The sequence below is a fragment of the Cnephaeus nilssonii genome, assembly GCF_951640355.1.
Source record: "Cnephaeus nilssonii genome assembly, chromosome: 13".
NCBI classification, from domain to species: domain Eukaryota; kingdom Metazoa; phylum Chordata; class Mammalia; order Chiroptera; family Vespertilionidae; genus Cnephaeus; species Cnephaeus nilssonii.
The window spans coordinates 53,837,184-53,858,475 of NC_137084.1; the positions used below are offsets into that span (position 1 = coordinate 53,837,184).

Sequence of the window (21,292 nt, forward strand, 5' to 3'; positions counted from 1 at the left end):
TACTTCTCAATTTCTTTTTCTTTTAAAAATTGTATAAAGTTCAAAATATTTCTAGTTTGGTTTATAATTCAGTTTTAAAAAGTGTATTCCACACACACACAAAAAGAGATATAAACATACCCATACCCATGTATGTGGATGTAGATGTATGTGTTGGATTTATTTTAGTTTTAATTCAGTGTTTAAAAAGTTCAAGGAATTTAGTTCGGTTTTGAATCAAGACTCTCTTTCTGGCAGGAGTCCTGTGGGATAAATTAAGAGATACCAAGGAGGAAAAAGTTCCATGCAGGAAGTAAACCTAAAATTGGAACCCATAAATTCAGGCTCCAAGTCAGAACTACCACTTATGGTTGAGGGGGGGAAAAAACAAAGTGTCTCATCTTAGGAACTGGCCCTCCATCCCCCTCCCGGGAGGACCTCTGGGGCCGTTACCTGACTCTCTCATCTTCAACCCTCTTCAGGGCGGCATCCCGCTGCAGGACCTTCATGATGGTCTCCTGCTCCTCCTCTGTCAGGAAGCTTAAGTCGATCATTTTGAAAGGCGTGTGCAAAAATAATAGTTACAAATCCAGCTTAAGATTCTCCAGGCTAAACAACTCTGACCGGAGCCCGGATGATTAAAAGATGCAAAAGCGAAATGCAGTGATATCTTGCTCAGTTCTGCAGCAAACGTCCTGTTTTGGCTCAGCAAAAGTTTTAGGTGGCCGATTGCAAAACCCTGAGTGCCCCTTCCAGGGAGGCAGGAGTGGCCTGTGGGGCGATGTGGAGAAGAGGCTCTCAGAAGGAAGCTGCATTCCTTGCCTGGCAGGTCACTGGGTCCTACAGCAGCATTTCCACTCACGCCCCTTCTCTGGACCAGTCAATTCTCCTGCAGTCCTCGTCACCAGCTCGAGAGTGTCCACAGCATCTGAGCACCACCTACCTGGGGAATCGGGAGACAGGAAATATCAGTGTGAGGTCATTCCTATAAGCGTTGCTCTTTACTACAAGATTTCAAACATGCCTGGGGGTGTGAGGTGGTCTCTGAGATCAGGGAAAACCAGTTCAGCTGGCTTCCCAAGCAAATGGCAAATGGGTCATGAAACTCACTTCTACTCAATACCGGACCACCTCCCCGTGTTCACCATCCACTGAGGAAAGGGATGTTGGCACCAAGGATCTGGTTCTCAAATTCATGGGACACTCGGCTAAAAAGTCACAGTAAAAGTCAGCAAGACCAGGAAGACATGATTCCAGCTGCCAATTGACATGGGTAAGAGATTAGAAATGAAAATTCCCAAATGCTCCCTTCTTCATGCGTAGGAGTGTTCCACGGGAGGACATCTGTGCTCTGTCATGACAGGAGAGCTAGGATCAGGTACAGGTAGTTTGCAAAGCAGTGGGAATTGTCACTCTTCACCTAGTCCCGCCCCTAACCTTTGCTGGGCCTGGAGCCGCTCGCCAAGCTTGTCTCCCTTCCTTTCTGAGCATGAAGAACACTTACTAGAATGTGTATGTAAATCGGGGGAAAGAAAGAGGCAGATTTTCAAAATACCCTACCATCCAAAGTGAGCATTTTAAAGTAGGACAACGGGCAAGAATCCGATTTTCTCAGAAGCATCTTAAACCCATGTGCCATGGGAAGAAGGTGAGAGCTGAAGAATGCCCCCCAGCCCGCCAGGACTTCAGAGATGACCAACTCCAGGACTGAGGCCCTTTTACCAAACGCAGTGCTGCCCGTACAGTGGATGCTAAAAAACAGGTGTTCAGTACGTTTTAAAGTAGCCTCACTTGAGAATAAAATGGAGTGTGTACACTAGTGAGTGATTTTAATGAGCAGATTCTTTGTTTGGGCAACTACTGGGAACTACCCCCTCCACCACTTGTTAGCTACGACCCATTAGGCAAGTTACCTCCCACTGCAAGGCTCCGGTTCTCTCACTGTACTTGACAGTAGGACCAAATGAAATAGCACATACCTTGCATCTGTACCAAAAAGAGCTACTAAAACTATATCCTAGCTTCCTTTCTGAATTCACTCTTTTGTTTCATCCAGCTGCGTCAGAGTGCATTTGGTTGTACACTTCCCTTTTCTCTTTTGAACTATGTTTGCTAGCTCCCCCATGAAGTTTGGTCTTCACGGACAGGTACTCCGAAGACCTTTGTTTTATATTCCTGCATCTCTTTACAAAATGCCCAGAGAGACTGCTCAGATAAATAGTAAGACAATACTTCATTTTCTCTCTCTTTTTTTTACATTTTGCATGCATTTGCCTGCTATTCATCTTGAAAACTATTCAACCTTCAAGATGGAAGTCTCCACCTCCAGGAAGCCTTCCTGAACTTCCACAGCCAGAGTTAAATGCGGTCGTAGATTTGCTTATTGTTCCTGACTCTTCATTCCCTTCCTGACATAGAGCTACACAACCATGTTGCCGTTAGAGCGAGCAGAGTATTCATCCCCACCTGCCTGATGTTGGGCTTGGCCTGTGACTTACTGTGGCCAATGGAATGTTACAGATGTGAAATAAGCAGAGGCTGTCGATGTGCTGTGTGGTCTGGCTCGGCTTCTTATACTCCAGCATATGCCACAAGAAGAGCTTGCCCCAAGTAGCTATTGCCTCTCCAGTCTGGGTCCCAGAAAGAAAGATACAAGGACAGACCAGAACCTGACCTACCTGAAGCAGGGTCACCCCAGCTGACCTGTAGCTATGGAAGTAAGAAATAAATACTTGTTGAAAGCCACTAAAGTTTGGGGTTGTTACATATATTTTTGTTTTGTTTTGTTTTTATTTATTTTAGAGTGGAAGGGAGGGGGGATAGACAGAGAGAGAGAAACATCGATGTGAGAAAGACACATAGATTGGTTGCCTCCTCCCCAGACATCTGAACGAGGTACATGCCCTTGACTGGAATCAAACCTGGGACCCTTCAGTCTGCGGACCGATGCTCTTTCTACTGAGCCTAACCATCCAGGACAATACTATTTTTGACTTCACAAAAACTTCTTCTCCATCTATATACCGCCACTGCTGTAATTATTTGTCTTCCTTTAGTCTCTCCCATTTGACTCTGAGTCTCTCAATACGAATAAGTAAAGGAACAAGTAAATGGACTAATGCAAAGACAGAACTTCACCAGGGGCCGGCTATCTCGATTATTTAATGCACAGTAGCTTTCTTTCATGCCCGGTAACTTCCTTAGATCTCAAAGGCTGGCAAGGAAGTGGATTCAGGCCACATTCTGGGAACCACGTCCCCGATGAGGCATTACACTGCTCGCCCTATGGTTCAGTGGGAGATTGTTGTTAAATTCAATGCAGGGGCAGGAAGAGAACAAAAGGGAAAAACCACTGAGGTTGTCCAGCACTGTTAACGGGCAGGGTGCTAAAGGGGGAAATGCTGGTTTCCACACCTTGGGGCAGAACTATAAGCAAAGCAGTGCTTCTGTGTAAAAGCTTCTAAGAGTTAAACGTTTTCCTAAAAATAACTTTCAGTGAGACAAAGGGCAATATCCTCATTTTACAAACAAAGGCGTGAAGGGCTGGAACCCTTGGTTCCTAACTGAGCAGCCAGGAGTCACTGCCCAGCCAGGTCGCAGGAGAGCCGGCCCTCAGATGGCCATCAGGGGGCTCTTCAATACCAGGTGCTCCCCGATTTCCAATTTCCGGGGTGTTATCCATCACGGAAGCTAATCGAACATTTCATCCACTCAACACACGTTTACTGAGAGCCTTTTGTGCCTGGCACTGTTCTAAACAGTAAAGAAACGCAATCAATAAAACAGAAATACACTTCCTGTCCTTTGTGGAGCTCACATGCTAGTTGCAGGAGACAATGTTCAAACTAAATAACTTTGGGGAGGTCCCACTGAGAAAAATGACATTTGGACAAAAACTTGGGAGATGAAGAAACAAGCCATGCAGGTATCTGGGACCTGAGGTGGGAGGGTGTCTGGTGTGGTCGGGAACCCTCAAGGAGGCCAGGGCTGAACTCTCCGATGGGCCAGGAAGACAGGACGAAGCAGGTCAGAAAGGAAACAGATCAGGCTGTGTTAGGTTCTGTATGGGCTGTAAGATCTCTGGCTTTTTCCCTGAGATAAAGCAGCCTTAAGAGAGAAAGGGGGGAAAAAGAGAATAAATATTTTCTGACCACTTCCTATACACATAGCACCTTACATACATCATCCCATAGGCTCCTCACAAGATCTGGGCAGGTATTGTGTTATCTGTGGTTTTCAAACGAGGAGAGCAAGGCTCAGGGAGGTGTGCACAAGCTTGTGCTCGGTGGGGCTGGCATCTGCTAGTGGTTCTGTCAGATTACGCCACCCCGATGCTGACATCTCATTTAATCCCCACTCCGCACAGATTTCTCAAACTGGGGAAGCAGGACAAAACTCTTCCGTCTGGCTGTGGACCCTCGTTCTCTGCTTACGCATCAAAGAATCACTGGCCCACAGCTGGCGGTCAGCATGGGCGCAACCTCAGTGCAAAAACTGGGAGGGAGGGATTTTGGCCACAGGGATTCCTGATGTGTTCACAGGAGTAGCACCAGCGTGAGCAAAAAGTCGTCTTTAGGCTCAACCCTCCCTCCCACGCCTCTTCTGCATGCTGCTGAGTGATTTCCCCGCAAAGAATCTGACCGAGCCATGTTCCATGCTTCACACACTTCAGCAACTTCCCACTGCCTCTGACGAAGACTCAGCATCCTCACCGGGGCCTGTGGGACTCAACGGGAACTGGCACCTGCTTTCTTCCCCAAGCGCTTCCTTGGGCCCCAGCCACCCCGGGCTTTGTCAGCTCCTTTTGCCGTTAGGCCCCCACAGAGGCTGTTCCTTCCTCCCGAAACACCCTTCGTTGAGCTAATACCTCTTGAATCTCAAGTTCGAGGTCACTTATTGTGCAAAAGCCTTCCCTTACCTCTCAAGGCCAGGTTGGGTGTCCCTCCTGTGTGCTCCTTAGCACTGACTGCCTCAGTGAGGGTACCTCACGCTGCCTCAAACCCCTGTCTATGCCTGTTTGCCCCTCACTAGTTTATGAGCAAGGCCTGGGCCTCTGAGTGCTTGCTGTCCCCAGCACCTGGCCCTGTTCCTACTGGGCATTCAAGTATTTAACACATGAACACAAATCCCCTTAACAAGAAAAACAAAAACAAAAAACAAACAAACAAACAAACAAAAAACCAGGTGCACATTATGCATCAAGTTCCAGCTCCAGGTCCTTTGTGTGACGGTGTGGTCTCAGTTTTCTCCCCCGGATAATGGGTATATTCACTCCTACTTTCCTCTCCTTATTACTGGGAAGCTCTGGGGAGAATGCAGGGCACCAGCAAGGACAAAAAGGGATGAGCAGCAGTTGGAGCAGCAGCACAAAAGGGAAATGTGAGGGTTCCAAATGCAGACTGTGCTTATTTGGGTTTCCATGCGTCAGCCCTGCCATGCCACGTCGATAAAAGGCAACACTCTTCTACTGGTCCACTGTGCAGAAGTGAACCTGGAGAAAGAAACCAAGGCCCCAAACAGTTGGCACTTGCTTCTGATGGCAGCAAAGAGAAGAGCGAGGCTTGTAGCGCAAATCCCACTCACTCTGCTGCCAGGAGGCCAGATGGCACCCTCTCCTTTCCCAGACGGCGGCTGTGGTGCCAAAGCCTCAGACCCAAGGAAGGGGAGGAAAACTCGGGTGAGCAGTGACTCTCACATGATGAGGCTTTCAGAAGAGAAGCAAACTGTTCTGACAGTCCCATGACATCAAGAATGAAGGCTTGAAAGAAAAAATCTGGGAGGCAGCAGGAGAGCAGGCGCAAATACGTTTGAGTCGGGGTGGGGCTGGGGAGAAGGGCGCTGCACAGATACGGCCCGATCCATGAAGAGGCTCACGCCCAGCCGTGGCAAAGCATCACACGCAAAGCCAGATGCTCTGGAAACTTCCTAGCTCCCAGAGGCATCAAAGGATACGTGGAATAACCCACAGATGGTTCAGGAAAAGTCTTGGAAGGAACGAGTGGAGTGAGACAATCAGAGAACCTTGGCTCACCCCTTCCCTGCCCCATACTGAGCTGGTGGGCAGCAGACCACCAGGCCACACTGCCCGGGCGCCTGTGCCCGGAGCGGCAGGTTCCCCTGTTGGGCTCCTCTACTTCTCAAGCTTTGTTTGCACGTGGTTGAACTTGCCTGTAATTTGCACCCTTTGCCTCCAGTCTGCCCTGCCAGCCTCAGCTCACGCCCCCTTTCCCACAACAATTTAAAAGGAAGAAGGCTTCCATGCTCTCCGAGCCTCCCTTGTGAGGGTTAAGAAGAACCTCCTCTTTCCTTCAGCTGTTCCTCACATGATGCTTCCTGAGCCTCTCATGATCTTGGTCATCTTTCTCTGGACTGAAAACTGAGCAGGTGGTGCTTCACACGTGTAATCCCACTGAATCCCTCTGACCACGCCGTGCAGCCCACACCGGGCTCGAGGAGTTAAATAACTTGTCTACAGTTGCTCAACCAGAGCAGGATTTCAACGCAGGGCTGTAAACTCTAAAGCCACCGGTTTTAATCTGCACTGCATCGCCATCCCCCTTATTCTCAGAGAGCTCACAGAGTCAGAGACAAAGATGAGACCAGAAATCAGGTTTCCTGGTGCCCAGGATGGTTCTTTCCCCCTGCTGTTCCTCCTTCTGTTCCTTCTTTCTTTGCCATCTCCTATGGGCACCATGCCTGGGCCTCAACGCCAGGCATGCTCTGCTATGCACAACATGTTAGGAATAGGAAAATGACTGGGCCCTTTGTGTTTGTTTTATGGACAGACCTGGGGGTGAAAGGACAAGCATGGAACAGACAAAAAAGGGGCGCCTGTGTCAACATGCACCCTGGGAGCGGTCCCTGGAACCAGAAACTATTACTAAAGAAAACGACTTTATATGTTTACATTCAATCAGAATGTTTTGTTGTATGCTTATCCGGAAATGGGTTCTATAAATGGCAAACTTTGACAATAGCACTGTCAGGAAACAATGCTATACGAATATTTTCTTGTTTCTGCATGCTCGGGGCTTCTATCACTGTTACAAAACATACAGCCCTGCCCGGGTAGCTCAGTTGATTAGAGTGTTGTCCCGATACACCAAGGTTGCAGGATCAGTCTCCAATCAGAGCACATACAAGAATCAACCAATGAAAACACAAATAGGTGGAACAACAAATCAACGTCTCTCTCTCTTTCTCTCTTTCGCTCTCAAAATCAATTATAAAAAAAGAAAAGAAAAAAAAAACATGCACATTACTCAACCTAATGTGTTACCTAACTTAGTGGAGAAAGAAGAGTGCATTGTCTAGTGACTGGTTTAATTAAAGTATTTCTCTCAAAACACACACACACACACACACACACACACACACACACACACACACACAAAACAACAACAACAGTGAGTTGAGTGAAGAAATAAAATGAACTGAACCTATGAAGAAGTGAATAAATGAAAGAATGTAGGTGGAATAGGAAAGAAAAAGCTTGTTATCCACTGTTTCGTTTTATTTTTTGATTGAGGAACAACTAAACTATCAAAACTGACAGGCAACATCAAGAAACAAAGCTTTCACATTTGTGAGGATTCTTTCCAAAAGTGGTTTTTCTAATGCATTGCACTCCGCCAGCCCCAGGCTGATGGGGCTCACAGCTAATGCTCCCATAAACTGACTTGGCGATCTCAAAGTAAGTACAGGGACAAGAAAAGACTGCTTATACATGAGAACTCCCCCTTCCCCTCAATCTCATATTCCAACCTAATGATAATGTCCTTAGAGCAGTGATTTTCAACCCCTTTCATATCATGGCACATACAAACTAATTACCAAAATTCTGTGACACACCAAAAAGTATATTTATTTGCCGACAAAAAAAAAAAAAGGTATAATTTTGATTCATTCATACCAGACCGCCATTGTTCTGTTGGATATTGTCATTTTTTTAAATGTGACAATCTAAGGGAAAAGAGGTCAGTGCCCCTGACTAAATAGTCAGGTATTACATCTTTTAAAAATTCTTGCGACATACCAGTTGAAAATTGCTGCCTGAGATTTCTGAAAAGCTCTTTTTTTTTTTTTTTTTTTTTTTTTTGCCATTCTTAGGGCTCAACTTTAGAATATGGTGTCCACGGGAATCAAATATTTCAATCAAGCCCCAACCAAGGGCAAGATAATGGGCCATTTGAGGAAGATGGTATTTTTCACAACCAACCCTCAGACCAGTACTATGTTAAGTACTGGAAAAGGAGGCACACACCAAGGGCTGGGGCCATAGGGATTTAGGAAAGGGAGAAAACACAGTGAGCCTGGAAGGCTAAATCAGAGATGCAAGTGGGCATTCTGGCCAAGAGCAATGGGCTATGAACCCACAAAGATGCTCAAAAAGAAGGCTAGTAACTAAAGTACAGGCTATAAATGGGGAAACAGTACCTGGGTCTGACCCCAAGGGGCCTAAAATGCCAAGAGGGGACATTTGAACCAAAATTTCACACATTTTCTAATCTGAATAAATGTACCAGAGCTACCCTTTTCATCTATATTTTCTTAGTTTTTGATCCAAAAGATAAAAACAATAAAGAAAGAAAGGCACTGGAAAAATGAGCAGCTGAAAATTCACTCTAAACTTCACACCTGGGCTAAAAACTCAAATCACTTCTAAAAAAAGATGACCGTCTACAGAAGGGATGGCGTAGCTCTGGCCGCACATCAAGAAGGGACTTTAAGACACAGTAGAACAAGGTTCATCTGCCATTGCTTGGAGCTGCTGGAAAAGCCACGCTATGCATGCGCTCGTACTGGTGTCCCAGCTTGGGAAGCCCCCGGAGCCTCGCCTAAGTTCACAGCGCCGGAGGGAGACCTCCTCTGCTCTTGGCAACATCCTCCACAGTCCCAGGTCGCAATTCTGGAAGAGGGTCAATTGTGTGTCCCCAAAGTTCTGATGGGGAAAGGAGTTAGACTCTGGGAAGGAGGGCAGGTGTGAAACAGGCCCAAGAAGTCCCACAAAGCAGAGAAGCGGAGTGCCATAAAACTTTCAACAGGGGCAGGGAGGAGAGGGGACATCAATGTAGTCTCCAGGGCCAGGGAGGGCTTCCTAGAAGAAATGGGACCTCTGTCAACTGTACACTCTATAGTGCTATCTAAATTGGGAGTTCAACCACTTTAATTGTATCATTATTGCTTGTATCCAACTCTGGTGGACCAGCAGCAGATTCCCAGACACTGATTGCTCAAGACCTTCTGCATCAGACCCTCAGGGCCGAGACCCAGGAATTTGCATTTGCTAAAATGATGCAACTGTTTGGCCAGGTTTGGGAATCACAGCTACCAAGGATTCCAACAGGTCAGAAATGGCTGCTGACTGGTGAAAGGGCAAGCCGTTTGTCAAGTGAAGCATGTTCATTTGTATGTCATTTGCTTTCCAGCTGTGACAAGAGCCAACACAAAAATGAAGTAACAGCTGAATCAGAGTCATAACTAGTTCTTTGTGCAGATGCGGAAGCTGAGACACAGAGGGGTTAGACCAACGGCCTAAGGTCACACAGCTACCTAATGTGAGAGCCGGGACACTCAGAAGAGACCACTTTTATCTGCTGGGACATATACCATGTCAACCTAAACAAGGGTTTGCAAACGGGCTAATAAATGGGTTGGGCTGCATTTCACAGTTCCCCTGAAACCAGCACACTGACAACAGCAGGCATTACAGATGAATTCTAGATTTAGTGATTTTCCAGGTTTCAAATTCAGAGGGAAGGAGGGGAGGGACCAACAGACTTATTAACCAGGCTGGAATTAAACCCAGGATCATAAAGTTAACTCAACTGTGGCAATCCCCAACTCAGACTTTACAAGGACCGCATAAAGCCTCACTTTGGATGCAGTCATGTACATTCCTGTCTGGCCTGGGAGTGAGGGACTCTCTCCCAATGTACTACCTCAGGGGTTCCCAAGCCTCACTACATTTGAATCACCTGAAAAGCTTTTTAAACAGTCTCTTCACCCTCCATCTCCCCGCAGCTATTCTGATGTAACTGGTCTGGGGTTAGACTCCACCTGGGATTTTTTTTTAACTGCCTAGGTGATTGCAACGTGCAGCTAGCATTGACATCACTGAACCAAAGGTCCTCTCCTCTTTGGGGCCCCTGCTTGAATCAAGGACCTAGGGGTGAGGCAAGCAGAGTACAAGGACACAGAATGACAGGGTTGTATCAGCATAGCACCCACACCTGAGGTACCCTGAGGCCTCCTTGAAAGTGAGGCACCTCGGGCACAAAATTTAAGGAGACACCCACTTTCAGGGTGCTCCATGTGCAGTGTCAGCCCTGGCATGTCCTTGTCTCCACAGATTTTGTGCCCAGGGCACCTCACTTGCCTCACCCTAGTCCCAGACATGCTCAAATCCCTTTGACCAGGCCATTAACCCTTTGCACTCGCTTGCTTTTTTCTCGATTCCTTTATTCTAATGCTAACCATGTCGAGTCACACTCGACATCCGAGTGCAAAAGGTTAATTATCCCAAAGAGACATCAAAATGCTACCCTGTGCAAGGTCCTCCTTGCTCCTCTCCATCCTCAAAAGCAAGAGTGGGGAACCATTTATCCACCACGGGCCATTTGGATATTTGTAACATCATTTGGGGGCCACGTAGAATGATCAACTTAAAAATTAGCCTGCTGTATTTGCTCAAACATTTAGTTAACTCACCCCTAATGCCTTGGCAGATAAAGGATTTCTCAGGTCTTCCACAGCCCTTGGGCTGGACATTCCCCACCTCTGCTCTAAAGAGACACATTTTGAAGTGGATGTAGGTGGATAATGCCTACAACATCCATGCACTATACCCCAGACATAAGAGCGGGATAACAGAGAGGAACACACTATTTCTGGAGTCAACAATTGGGAGGGGATTCACCTTTTCCTAGTTCTTGGGCAGCTCCCCTAAGGACACTGGGTTTGTTTCTTGGTCTGTACCACGTGGGCTGCACGTCACAGGGTTACTGTGAGCATGACGTAAATGTAAATAAAATGGGGTGGGACACAGACGTGCTCCTAAACCCCTGGGGACAGTGCATCTCCTCCATCACTAACTCCATCACCTCCCCACGCTGCCTGCAGGCTGGAGTGTTACTGCTGCTGCTTCGCCTATTCTCCCCATTATACAGTCTCCCGCCTCCTAACCTTCCACCCCACTGTAAGGAGTCCAATTCTTGGTTTCCGCAAGCACCCCTCTATCCTTCCCACCAGGCCTCTGAGGAGATCCAAAGAATATTCTAAATTTGGGGATGGTGGTTTTGGCAGTAGAGAGGTTGGATGGGAGGATCTCATTTTTAAATTACCAAGAATTCTTCTAAATCTTCTCAGTTTTAGAAAATCAAAAGTCAAGTGTTTGACATCTTGGTCTCTGGTTCAACATTAATAGCCCGCATCCAATTCTGCTTCCTCTAGTGGGGGGCAGAGAGGTGCCTTGGCATCCCTGTGTTCCCAGCACCCGGCATGATGCCTGGCATACAGCCAGGGCCTCGTTTATTGAATAAAGGAAAGAAAAACATAAATTAAACGGGGAAAGCAAGACAATTCAACAGCACAGAGGAAAAGAAAGGTTACAAGAGTGGGACTAAAAAAGTTTGGCAAGTTATCTTCCATGGAGGTACGGTATTTGTTAATTCTCTGTGGTAGGCAGAATAATGGTCCTCCAAAGATGCTTGCATCCTAATTCCTGAACCTTTTGAATATGGTACTACACGGTAAAAGGGACTTTACAGATGTGATTAATCTTGGGATGGGTTTGCACAGCAAAGGAAACCATCAACAAAATGAAAAGACAACCCACTGAATGGGAGAAGATATTTGCCAATGATACATTTGATAAGGGGTTAATATACAAAATTTATAAAGAAATTACAAAACTCAACCCAATAAAAACAAACAATCCAATTAAAAAATGGGCAAAGGACCCGAATAGACATTTCTCCAAAGAGGACATATAGATGGCCAACAGAAATATGAAAAGATGCTCAACATCAGTAATCATCAGAGAAATGCAAATTAAAACCACAATGAGGTGTCACCTCACACATCAGAATGGCTATCATCAATAAATCAGCAAACAAGTGTTGGGGAGGATGTGGAGAAAAGGGAAACCTCGTGCACTGTTGGTGGGAAGGCAGATTGATGCAGCCAATGTGGAAAGCAGTATAGAGTTTCCTCAAAAAAGTAAAAATGGAACTGCCTTATGACCCAGTGATTCCACTTCTTGGAATATAGCCAAAGGAACCTGAAACACTATATATGCATCCCTATGCTCATTGCAGTGTGATTTATAATAGCAAAGATTTAGAAGCAGCCCAAGTGCCCACCAGTAGATGAGTAGATAAAAAAGCTGTGGTACATTTACGAAACGGAATACTACTGGGCTATAAAAGGGCAGGAAATCTTACCTTTTGTGACAGCATGGATAGACCTGGAGAGCATTATGTTAATGAAATAAGCCAGTCAGAGAATGACAAGTTCTATATGATTTTACTCATCTGTGGAATCTAATGAACAAAAGAAACAAAACAGAAACAGACTCATAGATACAGAAAACAGACTGACAGCTGTCAGAAGTGGAGGGGGGGAGTTGGGAGGCTGGGTAAAAAAAGTGAAGGAATTAAGCAAAAAAAAAAAAAAACAACAACAAACCTCATAGACAATAGTATGGTGATTGCAAGAGAGAAAGGGGGTGGGGGAGGTAGAAGAGAGTAAAGAGGGGATAAATGGTGATGGAAAGAGACTTGACAATATACAGATGATATATTATAGAATTGTACATCTGAAACCTATATAATTTTATTAACCAATTAAATTCGTTATAAAAAAGAATCTTGTGATGGGGAGATTATCCTGGGTTGTCTAGGTAGATACAATGTAATTAGAAGGTCCTTATAAGAAGGATGGTCAGGAGGAGGAGATGTGAGGATGAAGGCAATTGTAGTGATATGCTTTGAAGATGGAGGAAGGGGCCATAAGCCAAGGAATGCAGGCAGCCTCTAATAGCTGGGAAAGGCAAAGGAACAGATTTCCCCCTAGAGCAGTGATGGGCAACCTTTTGAGCTTGGTGTGTCAAACTTTACCAAAAAACTGAGCATAACTCGGGTAGTGTGTCACTTTGAGGAAAAAACATTATTTCGCAAATGTTTCATTCTCAGGAGCAGCAAATGTTTCATCCTCTGCATGTGGCTGCCTCAGCAGCCGCGTGTCATTAGAAATGGCTACTCGTGTTAGTGCTGACACGCGTGTCATAGGTTTGCCATCACTGCCCTAGAGTCTCCAGCAGAACTCAGTTCTGCCAGCTTCTTCATTTTAAGAACCATTGATTTTAAGATTCTTGATCATTTCAGACTTCTGACCACCAGAACTGTAAGATAATAAATCTGTGTTGTTTCAAGTCACTAAGTTTGTGGTCATTTGTTACAGCAATAAAAGGAAACCGGTGCGCAGCCTGAGGACAGATTATGTGCTGTATTCATCTCTGAATCCCCAGCTTGTTGCCTGGAGCTCTGTTGACGAAACACATCCTCATAAGCAACAGCGAGGAGGAAGCTTTCCTCTCCTTGCCCCATAGCCAATCAGCTGCCAGATTCAGTTGACTGAACCTCTGCAGTCTCCCTCCAATTCAACCCTTTCTCTCCTTTTCTACCATTCATTTCATAATTGTCTCTGAACACAGCTTTTTCATTCTTGGGTCTCCCCATTTCTCTCTACTATACACAATTCAGCTAGATTTATACTCCAAAGCCCCACTTTAATATGCCACACTCTGACTTAAAAACCTTCCCTAGCTCTTCCCTAATGGCAGAGTAAGTCCAAATTCCTTATTCTAGTATCGACATCCTACTGGTTCCAAGCTTCCTATTCAACATTCCTACCTCATGAGCTCCAGCCAAACTACTTAATATCACCTCTATGCTATCCTTGCCAGACTTTGTTCTTGCTGTTCTCTTCACCTAGAATGTCTTTCCCTTATATATCACACATCCAAACCTTACCCACCATTCGAATCCCAGCTTAAAAGACACCTCCTCCATGAACTGCTCCTGCAGCCCCCTTTTCCCCTTACAAATACTCCTTCCACAAGCTGGCCATAGCTACTTCTTTCACTGAGCCTTCAGCGCACTTATCTGTACACTGTCATGTGAAATAAGAAAGAGCACAAGCCCCAGAGTCAGAGACCCTCTTATGCTAGTTACTTAGTTTCTCTGAGCCTCAGGCTTCTTATCTGTAAAATGGGCATCATACCTATCTTGCCAGGTTGTTGAGAAGATTAAAGCTCATATATAGGTGCTCAACACAAAAAGTGTTCAATAATTACACAAACATTATAGCAATTTACATACACATCAAATTCCCACTTCTAGACTCCGTAAAGGAAGGATTTATGTCCACTTCATTTTAGTAACCGCCCAGTACCTTGCACGCAGCAGTGAAAAAAACTTAAATATCGAATAAGTCAGTGAAATGTTGGGAGCATCTCTTCAGGCTCCCTGCTCTGTGTGTAGTAAGGATGGCCTCCTTTTTCTCCATTTCAGAGAGCAGGGAGACGTACACTGGCTCTTTCTGATCATCCGTGGCAGGCGGAATTCTTAAGATGAAAACTTTGCAAGACCCACTCTCTTTGCTTAATGCAACTCAACTACTCTTCACCCCAACCAACAATAACTGAGTATTGTTTTCATTAGCATAAGTTATACATTGTTATTGTAATGTCATCAGATCCTAGCTCAGCAAACAGCTGTTGTTCCCCCAGCTAGTGGAACAAAGTTCCCTTTCACTCCATCTGTTTAGAATCCCGGGCTGGAGATGCTCCTACATTCCTTGGCTGGATACGCAACAGAATTACCTTCCTTTAAAGGCATTCCTTACCCCACTTTACGCCAAAGCAGAATCATGGCCCTTTCTCCCCTCCCTCTAGCTGGCATCACCATGAAATTTAAAATCAAGATCTGGTTTGAAATCTAGTCGTTCGCTTACTAGCTTGGTGACCGTGAACGCAGCACTTACCTGAGCCTCAGTTTCCACATTTCTAAAATTGGGACCTACCCCTGCCCACCTCCCTTGCTGAATCACTGCAGGGGGTCAATGAGACCATGTATGGAAAGACATTTTATAAACCGCAAGATGACCTATTTATACAATTATATTCATCCGTTCGCCTTCTAAGACAGCATGAGCTCCAGGCTGACATCCATAGACTGGATAAGAGAAGGGGTTCATGTGCATTCTAAAATAAATGAAGTGTGCTTTCAATTTACCTGCCTTCATATAAACCCCCAAACACAATAGCAAGTAGTGTTGTCATTGCAGGTGCCGAATAACCACAGGCAAGTTCCCTGCCCAGGAACCTTAAGGAATTTCTGACTTGCTGTCTGTCAAGTGTTCGGAGGTGATAGTCCCGCATGATAGGTGTCACGTAAGTGGTCAGCACCACCTCTGCTCAGGCATCATGGCAGACCCTTCATATACATGACAACATGCATCATCAGAATCCAACTGTCATTAAGGTCGTCGTTGTACTCCAGAAGGACCTTGGGATGAGAAATGACCAACCACATCTAAGATAGCACTGAACATTCCTTAGCACTTAACACGAAAAGGGGCAACAACCATCCCAAACCCCCGTGTAGTTGTCTCCAAACTCGGGTTCCCTTACTGATTCCCCAAGCCAGGCTGACTCAGGGTTCAGCACAATGCCTCACAGAAGGGTGAAAGCCCTGATGAGCAAGTCTCATAAAAAAAAATTCAGCTGGTCTTTTGGAGAAAAATAGCTGGAGCTGACCTTAGGAATTCCACTAATTCCCCCTACCACAGAGCCTAAAAATAGCCAAAGAGCATTTCTAACTAGCAATGACCTTTCCTTTAAAGGGAATAATATGCAAAAAGGCATGCTAGGGTCATTAGCCCGAACCCTGCAGTCCCCATGATAAATCCTCGTCTGAACATTCCTATGAGAATCTGCCTTCACAAGGTCAACACTGGACTTTCACCGTGAAGGCTCCCGCTGCCCCACTCCCCAGGCACCACTGGGTCTGTATAGGGATGTATGCTATCAGCCACTAACTGCCCGTGCGGCCTTGAGGAAGCCACTTCCCTTTCCTTGGCCTCAGTTTCCCAAATCTGTAAAATGAAATGCTAGACTCTGACCCCTAAGGTCTCCTCCTGGTATAAGACTCCCTGGGAGGTACATTCAATGGCTCCTCATTGCCTTCATGATAAAATCCAAACTTGGTGTTGGGGCCTCTCCCAATCTGCCCGGCCTTCCTCTCCATTTCCCCTAACACAGTGGTCAGCAAACTGCGGCTCGCGAGCCACATGCGGCTCTTTGGCCCCTTGAGTGTGGCTCTTCTACAAAATACCACGGCCTGGGCCAGTCTATTTTGAAGAAGTGGCATTAGAAGAAGTTTAAGTTTAAAAAATTTGGCTCTCAAAAGAAATTTCAACCGTTGTACTGTTGATATTTGGATCTGTTGACTAATGAGTTTGCTGACCACTGCCCTACACCATACCTAAGGTTCCTTATATTTACCTGACACCTCTGTGCCTTTAGAACATGCAGCTCCCTCTGCCTGACATGCCCTTTCCCAGCTTCTTAATTCCTACTCATTTTTCAAGACACAGGCCAGGTGTCACCACTGCTGGGAAGGCGATTCTAGCCCCTTCCTCACAAGTTGGGTTAGAATCGTCTCCTCTGTGGTCTCACGGGACTCTGCATTCTATAGCGACGGTCTGTTTGCTTAGCTGTCTCCCTTACAAGCCTGGGTGCTCCTTGAAGGTAGAGTGTTCCCCCCCCCTGCCCCCCATCTCCTCTGTACTCCTAGTATCAGACCCTGAGCCCAGCATTCAATGTTTGTTGACACGGTACCAGATTCCACCAGAGGACCAGATGCATTTTGTAGTGCTATTCCAAAAGAACTGAGATTACTTTTTTTTTTTAAGAAATACTTTCTCTATTCAAACAGTGAGAAAGAAAACAATCTCCAAGCCTTTACCTTATTAGGAGAAATATATATAGCTATTTAGGGTTGTGACATAATCTTTTGGGGTTGAAAAATATACATTTGTCCCTGAGGAACCCCTCTTTAAACCAACTGAACCACAGTTTTTTAAAAAGCAGATTCAAATTTAGAAGTGATGTCCAAGTTGGTGAGGTTTTGGCTTTTTTTTTTTTTTTTTTTTTACTAAGAGGAAGGAAGATCTCCAAAAGGAATAAATTATACAGTAAGCTTTCTGAAAATTCTCGGCCAAGCCCTGGAACATCATGAAAAGCAGAAAGAAAGAATGAAATCTTGTACAGAAATACAAAATGCCTTATGAACTACTAATAATGTTCAAAGATATATACATGCATTACAGGAGGTAAAGAACTGAGTTCATTGATAGGTAGGACTTGGACTTGATGGGAAGGTTGGAGAAGAAACAGACATTATCTCTCTCCAATACCTTCTTCCATCTTTACACACATTATATCTCTACCCAAGGCAAACCAACGAAGTAGGCAGTACCGTCTGTGCTTTACAGGTGAGGGAACTGAAGCACATGGAGGGTAAAGGACCTGCCTAAACTACTGAGTTGGGACTTGAACCCAGGTCTGCCTAGACTCGAGGCATGCGGCCTGCTGGCTGAGAGTTGGACACACTTGGCCAGCCCCAGGGTTCTGTCCAACACACAGGAAAGCGATGGAAAAGGTAGAAGGAAGGAGCAGGCACACAAGTGCCCCGAGAAGGAACCAAAGATGCAAAGAGGAGCTGGGGTTTCCTGCAAACCCTCCCACGCCCAGAACACTAAGCTGTGCAGTAGAGAAGGCTGTGAAACTTGATGTGTAAGGCAACCAGGAACAGAGGGGGTTTTATTCTTTACGTGATTCCAGTTTACCAACATATATAAACAAACTCCTCAAGTGTGGAGAGCAGGCGGAGTTGTATGCTGTTGCAGCATCAGCAAATCTATTTTTCCTAAACCCGCATGAACACAAAAATCCATGCACGGACCTGGGGAAGAGCCGGATAGTATCAGTCAATCCTTAAAACACCCTCCCAAGGCAGGCAAAAGGGTCATCGCCACTTTATTAGAGTTAGTCTGTGTCCTGCCTGCAGGAGCAGCTGAAGATGGGGCTCTGGGCCTTGCTCTGCCACTAATGACTGAAACGCTGAGGTTCTGAGCGACCAGGCCTGTAAAATGAGGCATTTGGCCTCTGATCTCTCAGGTACCTTCCAGTTGTGAGATTTTCCCCTCTCTCATGGGCATAAGAGCCACTGGTCAGAAGAATTCCAACACCAGCTAGCTAGCAAGTTTGCTGAGGGAGAAGGAGATGCAGAGGGAAGCTATTGAGTAGAGGGGGGCGGGGGGAGGTCCACCCGCAGCCCAGTATTAAATGCCTTTTTAGAAACTAAACATTTTTTCATAAGCTATAGCTGAACGGAAGGAGAGAATAATAGGAAAATAGGACATAAAAACTGCTAAAAGTCTTCCTTCCCTTCTTTCTGTCCTTCCTTCCTTCCTTCCTTCCTTCCTTCCTTCCTTCCTTCCTTCCTTCCTTCCTTCCTTCCTTCCTTCCTCACCGAGCGTGTCCTCTGTTTGGGGCTGGAGCAGGCACAATGGACACAACGATTCAGTAGTAAGAACTGATTCCTGTGGAGAAGATTTTGGCTCCCAGCAATAACAACAACTCCCAATTGTACAATGTTAAGGGTTTACACTATATTCTAGCCCAGTGGTCGGCAAACTCATTAGTCAACAGATACAACGATTAGTCATTAGTCAACAGATACAACTCAATATCAACAGTACAACGATTGAAATTTCTTTTGAGAGCCAAATTTTTAAACTTAAACTTCTTCTAACACCACTTCTTCAAAATAGACTCCCCCAGGCCATGCTATTTTGTGGAAGAGCCACACTCCAGGGGCCAAAGAGCCGCATGTGGCTCGCGAGCCGCAGTTTGCCGACCACGGTTCTAGCCTATGCGCTCTTCTTGGAAGTAGGAATCAGTGTCATCATAGTCCTCCTTTCATTGATATGAAAACTGAGGTTCTGCAGGGTCAGGGGGCTTCCGAGGTCACACAGCTGGGAAGAGAACACATTTGCAAGTGGGCGGGGGGGGGGCGGGGCGGAGGGGGGAAGGACTACAGACAGATGAAGGCGTATAGTTAAGTGTCAATGGTGGGGAAGTAAAGCGATCGTGGCAAGAACCAGGAAGAGGTGGGACTTGAGTTAGGCTTTGAACATGGGCTCAGATACAGACAATTCAAACCCTGCACCCATTGGATGTAATGCAGAAGACAGCACTGTCCTGCTTTAGAGAGGGTGGAGCGCAGAAAAACCAAAGGATGCCTATATTTATGTACACACAGAAGCACACGGTCTTTCATTTAAGGAGTGAACATTCTTTAGCCTCTGTCAAGAGTCAGCATCTGAGCCCTGAGTGCTTTCCTCAGGAGCAGAAAAGGGTGGCTCTGAGCCTTTCCCTGGCGCTCACAGTGACTACCAGGGAGAGGGCGCACATGCGGTGATGGGGTGTGGGGTCTGTGCCACTGAGCTAGGGTGAAAACCCCGACCTGGGCACTCTCAGCCAAAGCTGTAACTACTGAGCTAACTGGCTTTCTCCGAGTGTTCTTCTCTGTGGGTGTGACTAATCGCATGCTTCCCAGGCTGCATGCATTGTTACCAAGGCTCAAGAATGTAATTAATGAGCAACCTGGACCCGCTCCTGAGGTAAGAAGGGAGAGGAGAAGAAGGCCTGGGAAAGATTTCAAGGTGATGATAGAGCCTCAAAATTACAGGAGGGCTTAGTAAAACAGGTCTGGGCTCTGTATATCAGACAGAATGGGATTTAAGGCAAAGAACAGGAGTCAGGGAGCCAGTGGAATAAGGCTGGAGGTGCTTGAGAGGGGAGATCTCAGACACACACACACACACACACACACACACACACACACACACACAGAGTGAGATTCAAGTTACACTGCAGACCTCTTTGAGGTAAGGAATTTAGGTGACAGGAACTCTAAGGTTTACTCTTAGCAGAATTACAGGTTTTACTTCTCCCTATTGAGACTTTAGTCAACTCTCTAGAATTCTGATTCCAATTTTATTTCTTCAGGTAATCTATGTCATCAGCGGTTACGAGATAAAATTCACAGATATAGCTCACACAATATAGGGCATAATGAGATTAAACAATCTCCTTCCTCCCTAACCCCAATCAACTGGTAAGCAGTGGGGATGGGGTGGAGGCAGGGACTAATTGATGGTGTTACCCAGGAAGTGGTTTTGGAGTTTGGACTTGAAGCTGAAAGGGACTCTTCCCACCAGAAGGACTTTAAACCTTCTCTTCCATCACATCGGAACCTACTGCAGAGTGAATGCAATGAACAAAGAGAAACAGAGATCCTAAGCTGGAGGGCAGAACCAGTTCTGGCATCTTTTCAGCCTCCTGGCCTCTTGAGAAGCTCATCAGAAGCGGACATCCACTGATGGAGACTGGAAGTCTGTCCTCCAGCAAGCAGCTCATAATGACTGAGCTTAGTGAGGAGGATCAGGATGCATACACCACACTCTGCCTATTTAAAGTATGAAACATTTCCATTCTAAATACAGAAGAGCTTACATATGGATATATGTGGATGCATGTAACATATGAATATATTAGTTCTCAATCATCTGCAACCAATTTATGAAATCCTGAGAATCCTCGCCCTATTATTATATAGAGAAAAGATGGTTGCTAAGTGACTATAAAGCCAGGTTTCTGGTGCCCAAAGGGTGGGTACATTCAGGCACCCTCCCCCTAAAAGGATAGTCTAACAAAGCTTATTTTGGCTCAGATGTAGCTGCTTATTGGGAGGGGGACAGCAGGATTATATGTGAAGTTATCGCTATTGCTGCTGTTTCTATGACCATCCACCAAGCTGGAGCATTTACAAAGCCTTACTATACAGAAAGTATCATTATCATTCCTGTTTTACAGAAGAGGAACTGGGCTCGGAAACATGAACTAACTTCACCCCTGTCTGTCTTCTTAAATACTATGTCATATATAGATGTGTGTATATTATAGATATCAATTACTTTCTACAAACTGAGATAATACAATTTCAAGTTTTCACTTCAAAAATTAAAAAACATATGGGGGTCAGGTAATATGCACAGAAATCATGTTATTCTTTTTTTCCTAGCAGAAGTAGACCTTAAATAATCAAGCTATCATGGAAAACTGAAATTATTTAGGTAAAACAATCTATAACTTGGATTTCAGAAGAAAACAAACATTTAC

The 21,292-nt window shown here is 45.5% G+C and overlaps 1 protein-coding gene across 17 annotated transcripts in view; it reads right to left on the reverse strand.

Moving 5' to 3' along the window:
- SYTL2 (synaptotagmin like 2) overlaps nucleotides 1-21,292 on the reverse strand; it is a 112,200-nt gene that overhangs the window by 64,396 nt on the left and 26,512 nt on the right. For all 17 annotated transcript variants that reach the window (XM_079789224.1, XM_079789223.1, XM_079789225.1 and 14 more), the window contains one exon: nucleotides 433-922. In XM_079789224.1, coding sequence (XP_079645350.1) covers nucleotides 433-533 — 101 coding nt within the window. In that variant the 5' untranslated portion in view covers nucleotides 534-922. The remainder of the gene's footprint in view (nucleotides 1-432; nucleotides 923-21,292) is intronic.